Source organism: Colossoma macropomum, unplaced genomic scaffold (assembly GCF_904425465.1).
Source record: "Colossoma macropomum unplaced genomic scaffold, Colossoma_macropomum, whole genome shotgun sequence".
Taxonomy (NCBI): domain Eukaryota; kingdom Metazoa; phylum Chordata; class Actinopteri; order Characiformes; family Serrasalmidae; genus Colossoma; species Colossoma macropomum.
Genome location: NW_023494790.1, coordinates 7,275,914 through 7,290,092, shown reverse-complemented (window position 1 = coordinate 7,290,092; position 14,179 = coordinate 7,275,914). Strand labels below are relative to the sequence as shown.

General features: G+C 40.2%; 1 protein-coding gene across 1 annotated transcript; it reads left to right on the top strand.

Annotated features, from left to right (window-relative positions):
* Window positions 1-274: 274 nt before the first annotated feature.
* On the top strand, window positions 275-12,468 carry gprc5c (G protein-coupled receptor, class C, group 5, member C). Its single transcript, XM_036572006.1, is given in 5 exon segments — window positions 275-1,196; window positions 1,198-2,218; window positions 4,974-5,074; window positions 5,312-5,446; window positions 9,852-12,468. Coding segments are annotated over 5 exon segments (1,356 nt in total). The 5' UTR covers window positions 275-1,136; the 3' UTR covers window positions 9,891-12,468.
* The last annotated feature ends 1,711 nt before the right edge of the window (window positions 12,469-14,179 follow it).

Here is a 14,179-nt window from a genome sequence, read left to right as displayed (position 1 = left end):
GCGGTCTGGAGTGGCCAGTTCATTGCTCTAGAAACACCAGCAGCTTATTTGTTTGCAAGTTTTCTATTTTTTCTCTGTTTTCTTTTCTGAGTTAGAAATTTAAATGGACCAAAGATAGACTACACATTATTTCAGGCCCGTAGCGCTGAGTTGTCTTCTCACAGTGGAAGGATGGACGCAAACACCTGTGGATTTATTCAGATCTGAAGCAAGACTGGAGCCTGATTTTCTCCTAAGATAAAAGCTTTAAGTGCTGTTTATTTATTTATTTATGGTGACAGTTTTGGTGGCCTTCCAGGTCTCACACGGTTGTTAGGAGTCCCATTTTCCGAACTCCCGTTTTAGAAATTTTTTCTTTTTAACTTTCTTTGACATTCCCCTTTCTTAAGCAAGTAGATTATCTTATATCTAATCTCTTTCGAAACATCTCTTCCAAAATTAATTGCACTAAATGGCTGTTTTGACTGGAAAATAAATGTAGGGTGATCTCTGACTTTTGCACAGTACTGCACATTCAAAACTATTTAAATACACTTTAATAAAGTTTAAGTAAATGTGTCCATTGTTGTGAAATGAATAGCCTTCTGTAAAAACAGCATGAGTGTATGTGTGTCTATCTCTTAAAACATTGCTCAACTCAGCTGCTTCCTACACTTTTATGCTTTTATCTTTCTATTATCCTTATGTTTTTCCACCTCTCAAACACGTTGACTCCCACTCTCTCTTTAGTCATGAATGCACTGAAACCTGTGGTGAAAAAGTCAGTGTTGTTCCCAAGTGGTATGAATGATTAACAGAGTTGGTTGGATGAGTTCCAAGGTTAGAAATTCCTTTTTTCAGTGACCACCCTCTGCCCTTGGAGTGAGACCTTCAGTCTGTTCCCAAACTCGCACACACTGAAGCCTGCCCTTCTTTAGAGCATGTACAAGCATGTAACGTTTTAACGGCAGTGATGTCATTGTTGAGGTTTCATTAGCTTTGGCTGAACCCACCCTGGGTGTGTTAGGAGGTTCTTCTGTAAAGATGACGTGAGGAACAGTCACCTGTTTCATGGTCATAAAGCACAGTAGCAGGTTCTCATTCTCTCCCGCGTCTAATCTTTCGTCTGTTTTGTCCAGTAACAGGTGCTATCAAAGATGGATCGCCTCGTCCACAGGTTCCAGACCTTACTCCTTCCCCTGACCATCAGCGTTACCCTCTCTACTTAGCATCAATGCAGTCAGTGCGGCCCCGCAGGGTTGCGGCTCCAACGTGAACTCTCTCTACTTCAACCTGTGTGACCTCAGTGCCGTCTGGGGCATCGTATTGGAGGCGTTTGCCTCTGCCGGAGTGCTGACCTCTCTGATCCTCCTGATGGTGGTCCTGGCCAGTTTACCCTTCTTGTCGGACAAAAAAAGGCGCAGCTCGGTAGGGCTGGACACCTTCTTTCTTATCTGCACCTTGGGCCTTTTCGGCTTGACCTTCGCCTTTATCGTGGGAAAGGACTTCTCCACCTGCGCCTCACGGCGCTTTCTGTTCGGGGTGCTGTTTGCCGGCTGCTTCTCTTGCCTCTTGATGAAAGCGGTGAACCTCAACATGCTGGCCAGGAGGGACTCTGGGCCCAGAGGCTGGGTGCTGTGCCTGGGAGCTTTGGCGTTCTGGCTGGTGGAGGTGGTCATCAACACAGAATGGCTGATTATCACTATAGTTCGGTACCCCATATACGCCATCGACTCCATTAGCTCTGTTAACGTCAGTGGAGCTCTTGTCTCTGCCATGCCCGTGCCTTGCAACATCGCCAACCAGGACTTTGTCATGGCTTTGATCTACGTTCTGAACCTGCTGCTGGCCGTCGTCGTGGCACCTGTTCCAGTTCTAGCAGGCAAGCACAAGCGCTGGCACAAGGATGGCATCTTCATCCTGATCACAGCGCTGCTCTCTGTGGGTATCTGGGTGGCTTGGATCGTCATGTACACCTATGGGAAAAATAAATATGGTGGCCCAACGTGGGATGACCCTACCCTGGCTATAGCGCTGGTGGCCAACGCATGGGTCTTTGTGCTGCTCTACACAATACCGGAGGTGTGCTTTCTGACTGAGGAGGACGAGGCGGAATCAGGCTTTGGAGAGGACCTGTACCCCAGCCAGGGAGTGGGTTATGAGACCATCTTGAAAGAGCAGAGCTCCCAGAGTATATTTATGGAGAACAAGGCCTTCTCCATGGACGAACCTAACCCAGGTAGATAACCTTTTCTCTTTTGTTTTTCTTTGTCTGTTATTGCTTTGATTGATGGCTAATAAGCTGCTTTTCGTGGGTTACATTACTTGTCCTTGCAAATATGCTGGGTCCTGATGTTCTTTATAATAAACAAGAAATTCAAATGAACTGTCCAGCAGTCTTATAACAAGGTAAAAAGAGAACATGATCAGTTTAAGAAAGAAAATCCACATGCTTGTAAAAAAAAATATTGGTGATTAAGTGAAAGGAATGTCAAAAGTTAAACAGTTGATTAACTAACCAAAGAAAACACACACTTAAAGCTCATTAGCTCAGCATAAAAGATTTATTGCAGTAAAACATTTTCCAGAAACCTCCAGCGTTTGGTTAATGAGTTTGAGCACAGGTTCACTTGACAGAACCGATAGAACGGGTAAAAGAACGTGAGGTACAGGAGCGGAACATGCAGAAAACGGTGGAGAATTCCTGCTGCTTACTGTACTGAATTTGATATGCTGATGTTTGAATGCACTCAGTCGTCTATCTGTCCTGCAGGAAGACAAGATTCGGTAGATTACAGTGTTTTGCTGATACAACCCCTCTCTCTCTTCCTCCCTCTCTCTTCGATTGTTCCCCCTCTCTGCCCATTTTATTTGTGGGCTGAGACACTGAGCTAATATTCCATGGCAAATATTTGTGCTTTATTCATCAGAAATGTTAAAACGGTGCACCAGATGAATGACTTATCTATAGCAAATTGCCAGTTATTTAATATTTGCTAAGCCATTGTGAGTTAGAAAACAGAAAGGACACGCTTTGAAGTCAGACAATGGGATTTTTTCCATTTTATCTTTATCCTCGTCGGCTAACGCAGGGTGGGGAAATATAGGGATCAAAGTGAAATGACTGTCCCTCATTAGTCTATAAAGGACAAAGTGTGCGGACCCAGCCCAGTGTAACATGAGTAAAAACAGACACACTCTGCTCCAATCTGTTCCTCAGAAGAGACTCTGACTCCGCTGTTTACACTAGCACATCTCCACGGCGACCGAGGTGTGGCAACAGTATCAGGCAAGTCAGGTATTTCACAGAGGAAGAAGACTTTTCTCCCAGAGCAGCTCCTACTAATCTTTCTCCTGTTTAGCCTAGAGTCTGTCTCCTGCTTCTCAGGATCTCACTGCGGAGTCCATTTGATGTGTTTGATGCAGGGGTGTCAGGGGATACGCACAGTACTGTTTGCTTAGAGGCAGTGATTTGTTGTGAGGAAAGGATGGCATAGCACATCACACAGTTATCAACTCCAGAACGTTTGGGGATGTGGCTTAGTCAACACCCAGCAGGTTTTGAGCTGCATAATTCCTTTAAATTAATATGACAGATGGTGTTTCACGCTTTTACAGACCACTAATGAAAATGCTTATATTTTGTGTTCTTTTCTAATTTAATCTTTTTTTTATTATTATTATTATTTACAAATTATGTTTTCAACAATTTCCATAAACAGTAGAATCTTTGAAAAGTTTCAGGATCTTTGTCCACCGTAAGCAGACACGGCCCCCGCAAGTTTGTGCAAATGCTTCTGATGACTGGAGCAAAGTCATATGAACTTCATATGAGAATCAGGTGAACATGCTTTTTAAACAAAGGCCTAAGCATAGTCTGCATCACAAATTTGCTTAAATTTGAATAGTGACCTAGAAAAGTCCAGAATATTGAATATTCCTGTTGTGATGCAATGAAATTTAAACTCTTGACCAAAACTGAAATTCAGGACGCTCTCAGCCAAAAACCAAAACAAGGGGTTCATTTATTTGTAATTTGCTGCTTTTTTTTTATTTATGCTTTTGATTTGACGTAATAATGCTGACGTTGCTTCAAAGGCAGTAATTGCCGTCTTGGGAAAGAACTGACTGAGAATTAGAAGATTAATTTTATTTTAAACAGTTTGCTAAAAATATAAAATATTACAGATTGTAGATTTTGGAATATATAATCAGTTTTTGATCACTATGTCTTATTTTCTTTGTTCAAAATATTTCTTAAGTGGTAGATTTTAATCCTTCATTGTAAACTTACGTAATATTTTTTTTTCTTTCGCCCAAAACTACGAGTGCCACTTTCAACCATTTTCGTTGGCTGAAATTTCAGTGCATCCCTAATTTGTTCTTCATTTTACTGAGTCGTAACTTTTCTTTGTTTTCAGTTTTTCAAAATTCTAAAAATTCTTTTGTTTAGTTGCAGCTTTCAATGAAAACAATCCCAAATTTTCAGTGTGTTCTCAGATTTTTGGATCCCACTGCACATATTATATATATACTTCCAAACATATTTATAAAAATAAAAGTTGAGAAACGCTTATAATGAGCTTTGTTTTTCCCTTTTTTTAGATTATTAGTGTCTGGTCTATCCCATGCCTTACCCTAGCCTTGACACCACAACACTCTGGAGTTCCCCTGCCCTGCATATTTTGATGTTTTACTTGCCGTAACACACGTAGGGCATATTACCAATGCAGGATTTCTCAGATAACCATCTAACTTAATATAAAAATGTGAAGTCTTCCAATAGGAAGAGAGCTAAGGCATATTTCTTCAATTTTTGGCTTCAGTTATCCAGCAAAACTGAGAAACGCTGTTCTGTCAAATACCCTCCAGGTGTGTTACAGCAGAAAAAAGGCCCAAAAATTATGATGTGGCTGGTCAACAACTGGTGATTGAAATTGCTCTAAACCAGTATTTTGATCAGTTTTTCACTTTGTCTTTTTATTTGTTGTCAGGTAATAGGCCAGTGTCTCCGTACAGCAACTACAACGGGCAGCTCCGCAGCTCTGTCTACCAGCCCACTGAGCTCGCCCTCATTACCAAGGGAATAGGAAATGTGAGTACATACATTTACCTTTACTGTTTTGCCTATGCAGACACACAGGCAGGCAGATGTTCACTCATCCCAATGTTGCTGGGCTGTTGCAAAGCTTAGTTACTCTCTAGCAACGGAGATATGCAAAAGCCTCATCATAAAACTCTTGTTTGAATAATTCTTTGTGTCCGCTTGTGCACTTATCTGTATTGCGTCTTTCCCACACATATTTCCCCATTTCGTGCTTTGCGGCCCCAGCAGCAGATGGACTTGTCGTATGATACCGCGATCCCACGAGCCTCCCTGGGCTCTCCCCACTCCCAGAGCAGCAGCAGCAGCAGCCCCTCGACACGGCCCGAAGACTCGCCCCATGGACAAAAACATGTGATCAACGTATGCAGTCTGACCACTTCTTCTCTTTTTCCTCTCTCGTCATCCTCTTTCATCTCTGTTCATTGTCACCATCCGTGGGGTCTGATTTTCTTTAGGGATTGCATGCTGGTCACTAATCATTGTCCCCCTTTTTTGTCCCTCTTGTCTTTGATATCATGTTTGTTGACCTTCATGAATTGATAATGAACGTTGACATACACTGGCAGTCAAAACGAATTGACCATCAACATATATATCATAGGCTGATGCTGAGTGGCTGTTTTTAAATGAGTTTAAGGGGATTTTTCTCTTCTGTTCACTTAAAAGAGAGAAATGTGGCAAGAAAAATTGCAGGATGCCATACTGCTCAAGTAAAGGAGTGTTTTTTGAGGAAATGCCGGTAATAACGCGGCCACAAAGTCACTGCATTTAATTTACGGTGAGAACTTGTGAGATTACTGTTGCATTTATGACAACTGGAAACTTGGACTTTTCAAACCTGGAGCTTCTTACTTCCCACCTTAAAGCATCAGCTGTTTGAGCTTCAGGGAAAAAAGAATCTCAGTAAACTACACACTTAACTCTTTAACTTTGTGGAACCACTGGTGGTTCCAAAACGCACTTCATCATATTCTTTACTTCATAAATTTCATATTTTATAAGCTTCACTCAAATGGTGGGTGTCATATGAGAGCTGTAACTGTCTTCTTTCCAGTCAAATAGATGGGTAATGTAATTTAAAACTCTATAATAAAACTTCTACTGAAAGTTGACCCATTTTTACACAAATCTGAACTATAAACTGGATCTCAGATGGCGTCTCTTCAGTGATCTGCTCTGTAAAAAATTATTTTTCTAAAAAAAATACAAATCAGCCTGAAAAGCTCAAAAACATGGTATTACTTCTTGTTCTGTGGGCACAGCCAAGTTGTAGTGACGTCCTGGAACTGTAACCCTGAGTAATCTTGAGAAACTTTGACTTTCCGAGCAGGAATTACGAGTTGGATGATCATTCAAATGGATTTTTTCTACTTGGAGGTCAGAAACGTCCTAGTTTCCACTTAGTCATGAATGCAGCTTTAGTTGTGAAATATATGGAGAAGAAAAATCAGTCAACAGCACTGAAGAGTTCCTGTGAACTGGTTCCTTTTAAAGGAGCATTTTAAAAAACATTTTTGAAAGTACATTGAAATAAATGGTGCTTTGTTCAAAGTGATTGAACATGAATTAAACACGTTGCATCAACACCATTGCCGTCTTTTTGGTAAGATTTGTGTTGATGTAACACATTTTATTCATGTGCAGCTGTGTGAATCTTGTAAAAATAAATAAATAAAATAAAAAAAACACCATTTGTGCACCAAGTGTTTTGACAAAGCAGTGTAAGGTCTACCAAGACTAGAGGAGAACATGCTAAACATTCTCAGTTGTCTGCTTCCTAAGTTTGCGTTCATTTTTGGTCCTAAAAACAAACCTTAAGCAATTCTTTTTGGCTGCCGTCGTACATAAACACGTTTGCCGATGTGTATGAACACCACGCGAACGCTAGACTGCTTTGCAAGTGAAATTCAAGCCCCTGCCGTGTACTTTTGAGTAAGTAGATCACAGACATCACATTTCCAGAACTTTCCTCATTCAGGAGGATCCATCTCTCTGTTCACCGTGTTCTTTCTCTTGCATGTTTCATATGTTGGAGGCTGCTGTTTTTTTTTTGTTTTTTTTTAATCAGCCGTATCTTCTCTTCTGTCTGAAGGGCGCTCCACTCTCTTTTCCGCTCACTCTCCACCTTGTCATTCACTCTGGCAAGATCAGGTTCCATTCCTGGAATGCACGTTTTTCACTATCTTCCTGTCTGCATGTTTGGTGATTTTTGTGTGTCCTTGAGAGTTTGATTCAGGTGTTAACGGCAGGAGTTCTGGAGTTCTTTCATTCCTCACTATTCAGTAAAACTTTAATGCCTCTCTTTCTCTATGAAGTAATCTCATCTGAGATGATCAGTTTTCTTTGAATATAACTTTAAAGTCACAGTCTGTATGTTTTAACCCTTACATATCAGTTTTTCTGGCCTCCAAAAGCAAAAAGAGTTCTGCATGTCACATAAAGTATAGATGAATGTTCCTGTACTGTTCTTTGCACAGACATTCGGTTGTAGGAAGTACCTTTAATTCGTATAGAACAGTGGTTCCCAAACTTGTCCAGTCCTGTACCTCCTCGGACATTAAACCCCCTTTCACTCCTTACAAACACACACAAACACACACACATATGTATGTCATGCACTGCCATGATGTATATGTAGCCTCTAGGGATGCATCAGTGCCATTTTTTGAGACATTTATAGGTACTTGCTGCTACCAATTCCAATGCCATAATGAATGACCTGCTTAGAATTAAGTAGTTGTTAGTGTAAACGAGTTCAATGTACCTTAAAGGCCAATTTTTCGTCTAGGTGGCAAGTGTGTCGACAGACGTTGCAACACTGTAGGCTTTCATAGTCCTGCGCCAGCGACACGTCAGAGTAGAACATCATCTGCGTGTCTATGAAAACGTGTATGGCTTAACACAGCAAATGACAGCAGTGAAACCGCGAAGAACAGTCTGAAACTGCATTAACAGGCTTGCTATGGCAACCAGAAATACTACTCATTTTCCACACGTGTTGTGTTTCACTCATAAGCTCTTTCTCCGTCATGCAGGGTTGCCAGATTCGCATTTTTCCCCAAAATGCCGGTTAGTCTGTAAGCACAGTGCGGGTGGTAATTACACCTTCGCGGGGTGCGTTTTCTGCTTGGACTACCTTTTAAAGTAATCACAGTCATGGAAAAACATTAAAATAAAAAGAAATCATCATAGAAATGTATATTGATCCTAGTTCTGAATAGCTGGCAACCTGTTTCTGAAAGCAGCGAAGCAGCAAGAAAGTAAACACAGCCGCACATGGTGACCATGGCCACTGGACCACGTCCAGTACGTGGAGCTTTGAGTTTCTTTCCATTCAGAGTGAGCGACAATGTCTGCGCCCTCTTGAACAGTTTGATGTACGCAACGAGGTCTGTAACACCCTAGCAGACACAAATTTTGTCTCTTTTACGTCATTTTTGTTGAGCGAGGCTTGTCGCCTGGACTGTAAATTGGCCTTAACAGTTAAACCATGAAGTGCATAGTGCTAGCTATGCTACATTAGTTACCTTGGATCGAGCAGTGTTGTTAAGAAAAAATCAGGTTTTGTTCCATGTCAGAAAGGCACTTGTGTACTTCTGTAAGTATGTTTCATAGTTTTGTTCTCCTACATGGTGCGATTTTAGAAATTTCGTTCTTTGGTGACTCGCACTGTACATTTGGATAGCCGCCATGTGCAAACAAATCCTATTACTTACATACTCACACTGTACCAAAACGCTTGGTCTGATTGACATACTACATGAGAAACAGCCTCTACAGACAGCTCTGTCTGTAGATAATTTCCAGTAAAACTGTTGCTTTTAAAATAACTTGCTGCTCATCCAAGTACCGAGCAAACACACTGAGAAACTGAGCAGGTTTGTGAACTTGTGCTGCACTGTGCACTGAAGCTAAAACCAGGCGGTGATGTACATGGTAGGTCAATATGGTTTCTCTAAAGCCTATTTTATGAAGATAATTAAAAAAAAAAACACCTTATTAAAGTTTATACTTGGAAATTTTGCTTAGTCAAACAGAGTAAAGTAGGCATACATGGACTTTGCACTGCCAGCATGAGTCTTTCGTTCATTAGCGCAGCAGAGTACACTAAGTTTACATCACATGGTATTTGGTAGCATTGGATGTTGGTATCAGTGGCTTTTTATGAGGAAGAGTATGAGTAAATGAGCACGGTATCGGGCTAATACCCGATACTAGTACTGGTATCGATGCATCCCTAGTAGCCTCTCCCTTAATATATCAATCATGTTAATGATGTGAAAACACAACACAGAAATTCTGAATAGTACTGAATAAATAAACTAAAATCTGTAGAACAAAAAAGTGCTACCCAGTAATTTGATTTAACAGGGTGCTTCTGACGGTTAGCTGTAAAGTCCCTGGATAACGACAGTGAAAATAAGAATAAAGATACCTAGCAAGATGGATGGTTAAGGTTAAGAGAATTTGCTTTAAATGTTTCAGTGTTTTCTATTTTTAAGCACTGGAAGCTGATAATGGAATGGTTTCAGGGTGGCAATAACATGTAAATAAGCTATATATCTCTCAAACATGTCCTGAAAACTGATCCTGTCAGAATAGTACTTACAACTGACAATCTTTTTTTTTCCAGTTTCCCAGCTCATCAATCATGAAAGCATTTCTTTTGACGGATTAAAGTAACAGAACTGTAAAGTCCAGTAATGCTATCTTCACACTCATCACTCCAAATGATCATAACTGTTGTCTTCCATTCTCTGTTTAGGGCAACGGATTGCATTGGAAACCTCAGTGGTCAGGCTAACCATGACCTCCTGCTTTGGACCTCTTCGAAATTTTTCCTCAACAAACTTTCATCCTAGTTCTACTTCTGCCTTTGGATCGTTTCTCATCCCAAAGAGATTTATAGCCTTAATTTTGGAGTGGCCAAGTGTCCATTTTGCCTGTTAAAGAGACGGCATACAGGGATTTCTTGTGTGCCACGGAACAGGAAAATCAACAAAGAAAATCAGACAAGACATGACCTGCAGCTGGACACAGGACATGGAGCATGCTCATGCGGTATCTAAGGGTTGCGTTAACTAGCGCAATACTGTGCATTTACATTCACAGAGGAGAAAAAGTGGAACTTGGCTCTCATGCTGTGTCAGCATGTTATCGGATGCCCACATCCGATACTGTTAAGAGACTGATTACCTCTTGTTCTTGTCTGCCTTAAACTGCAATATTTAGGTATAGTGAGAGCACAGGTATGCATGCACTAGCCTAGAGCTGTGCTAATGTGAGCTAGCTTGCAGCGACAATCACTTCTGTACAGAAAGTGCCGTACTACTGCTGTATAATTGGACGTGCCTATTTATATAATTCAGTTTCATGTCTTTCTATATCATTGTGAAGTTAAAATGTGTTCAGTATTGCAACACATATTTTACAAATTGATCACCCTTCTCTAAACACATCCATTGCAAATTGCACGCTTGTACTATGTAAGTCTTGTGCCATGTAAATTTCAGCTGGTGAACTGGACTGAGTGATTTATAGCTTCAAATGTATATTCACAAAATAAAAATCTCAGAATTGTCTCATAATTATCTCATAATTCAGTTTTATCTTGCTTAATCTTCCCTCTGCTGTGGCTTAGGTCATAGTAGGGGTTGTGCATAAAGGCTTCTGACCAGGTCATGCAGATAAAATCACAAAGCGAAATGTGTGGGGTGGAAAATTCCTGTCTGCCGTAGCCGGTGCCCACCGCATTTACATAGTCGCTGTAGATAAAACACAGCAGCTCACCTGCGGGCTCAGTTCAGTCCATCAGAGACAGCAAGCTCCAGGACAAGGGTTATATAAGGCAACCATAACATCCTTACAACTATGAGTTCTATGCTGTGTCCATGGCTTTGTTTTTGTTTATGGATTTGCAGTATATGAAAATTATGTCCCCAGGATAATGGAAACTGAAAACAATGTTTTGAAGTTTGTAGGCCTAAGGTCATTCTTTGTATCTGAAGGATCTGTGGTCAGTTTTTAATAAGAGGGTTAGGGATGCTAGAACCACGTAATTTTAATGATTTGATAACTGCAAATGTACAGAACCCAAGGTTCTTGTTCTCTACAATAGATTCTTTAGTAAATGGGGTTACCTAATTTTAGTAATGGGGTCTCCTATTTCCCTGAGGGGTTTTAAAGAGAGTGTACAGTGGTTTATATCCCTCTACCTCTCCTCATGATATTCTTCTGGCTAAAGTTTTTGAAGGGTTTTTGATTCTGTGGTTATTCACCTACAATCAGTTTTAAACGTATCCCTTATTTCTGGATGCATCGCAGATTGTTTTAAGTAAATATAAAAAAACTGGTCCTGATGCTGTGGATTATGTAAATTATAGACTGGTGAAAGTTGCCTTTTGTCTCAAAAATTCTGGAGAAAGTGGCAATAAAGCAGCTTCTCGATACCCTAAATTAAAATTGTATTTGTGGGAAGTTTAAAAGTGGTCTTAGACAGAAACATAGTACAGAGATGGCACTTCTGAGAATTTTAAATGACACCTAAATGATAATGAGCGCTGATGCAGCTTTTGATACTGTTGACCATTATATTTTGATAAATAGGCTGCATATTTATCCAGTAGAAAAATTGGAGATAGAACATCCTCATGTACTGATCTTTCTTGCTGGGTTCCACAAGGGTCTGTCTTTGGCCCATTTTTATTTTCGTTATACATATGCTCCTGCTGGGAAATTTGTCGATTTAATATATCTTAAGTTTTTTTATTTTTTATTTTTTTTGCTAATGATACACAGCTTTATCTCTCTGTAAAACAAAATAATTTCAGTAGATTAAAAAACATCTAATGGAATGTATTCAAACTGTTAAGGATTGGTTGTCCTGTAATTTTCTTTAGTTAAATGAAGGGTAAACAGAAATGCTGATTTGGGTCCCAAAAATGTTGTCAGCAACTTAAGGAAGGATCTTGACTCGCTGGCCTTAGAGATAAATCCTTATTCTAGAAATTTGGCCATCATTTTTGAACTAAATTTCTCAATGCATTTAAAAAAAGCTCGTACTGGTCTGCTACTTTCAATTGAGAAATATAGCTAAAATCAGAAAAATGCCTTCCTTTGATGACAGAGAGAATTATTCATGCTTTTATATCATCATGGTTGGATTATTGTAATGCTGTATGTGCATGTCTTAGTCTATGACACAGCTCCAGTTTACAGACTCAGATTCCTTTACAGTGGTGGTGATAGGAACCAGAGGTCACAATGCCTATAACTCAGATACAGCCATTGTATTTCTCCAAAACCACCAGTTTTTACATGTAATAATAATAATAAAATATTTTTTTGGCGACTACTTTGTCTGCTTATGCCTCTTCACTATTTTTGCCTCTTCACAAATTTCCTCTTGCCAAAAGCTTATCTCAGAATTATCATAAAAAGTCTCTGGCGGCGTATTCATAACCATTTCATGTGATGGCTCAATTTCAGATGTCTGGTTCCTATCACCATCACTGTGAACAGTTCTGACTCTTAAGTTTGTCTACAGTTTAGCATTTCACATCGGGTCACTCTAAACGACTTTGTTCACGTGTTAACAACTAATTTTTGTAGAAGTTGTGAAAAATCAGTGGAATTCTCCTTTAAGGCTGGGTTTGGTGAAGCAGAGCAACACTTACAAACATACAAAAACACATGGAAAGACCCCACGAAGACAGAAATACGCACATGTTCCTGCTTCTTTGAACATGTGAGAGCAGGACAGGCTGTTGTTCTTTCCGCAGTGTTATGACCATTGCCTCTAAGCGCAGTCCAGAAGCCAGAATGCGTGTTCTAGCAGAGGACTCCCCTTCAGCCTCTGCGCTGTTGATAGATATACCTGCTTATCTTTTGCAGCACTGATGCCCTCAGCCTTCCTATGATCTACTATTCTGCTCATTGGCGTGGAGTTCTGAGACACATCTTTCCAAAATGATCAGAGAACAGAGGAGAGGTGCCTGTGGCTAAATGACATGTCAGAGTGATGAATGTGTATGTGGTTCAGTGCTGCTGATGTGTGGGGTGTGGCTTTCTCACAGACTTCTTACATAACTCTGTTTATAGTGATCACTGTATTTTTCAGTTTGTCTCTAATTCCGTTGCTATTTTTATTCTAACTGTAAAAGTTCCACCTAAACACATGAGCATTAGTAGGACACAGCAGTAGAGACCATGGAAGAAAGCAGGGAGAGAAGTGGGAGAGGGGGAAGTATCTCGAGGGTGTAGCCATGGGTAGGCCTGGGTAACTCGGGGCCTACTGAGAATGATCACAGGCCCCATCATTCAAATGAATAAAGAATATGAAGCTGCATGTTAAGATATTAAAATTAGTATTTTTGTGACTGTTCTTTTTATATTATAGCCAATAAAATCATTACGCTCCACATCATTCTTGAATGCGTGAGATGAGGTACAGTCCAATTGACCAGTTCTAAGCTCTGCCTTATTTTCTTAGTCCTCCAGTCACTGCTTGCTGCCATTGCCTCAAACCTTCAGTTCTTGTTCAAGAAGCAGTGTTTGAATTTGAAGCTCCAGCTGTGAGAGAGTGAAAGTGAGATTTTTACCCAGGATGGAGTAGAATGCCATTCTCCAAAAGCAAATTTACGAAGTGTCTTTATTGTCAGTGGTATGCAAATGTGGTACTTAAAATGCTCTTTTAATACAAAAAGGTAAAATGGACTGTGTCACCCTGTTAGAAATAAAGGTTCTGTGCAGGTACATTTTTTGTTCATCAAGGTACAAACCATGTAAATGTTCCCTCAAAGGTACAACAGTGGTTTTAAGGTCCAATTGTGTACTATAAATAAGTTTTTCCAGGTGAAAAGTACATATTTGTACCTTTTCATAGCCGAATGTTTTAAAACAGAGCAATAAAATAAAAAGCCTGGAGACGAGACGGGGTGTGTGGAGTCAGTACAGCTTAGAAAATATAATTTCAATGGATTATGGTACAGTTATGTTCCCTCACTAAAGGTACTGAGATGTACCCTTGAGGGAACCACCCCAGTGACAAGAGGGGCTATGACAGATTCATACCTTTATTTCTGAGAGTGCAGA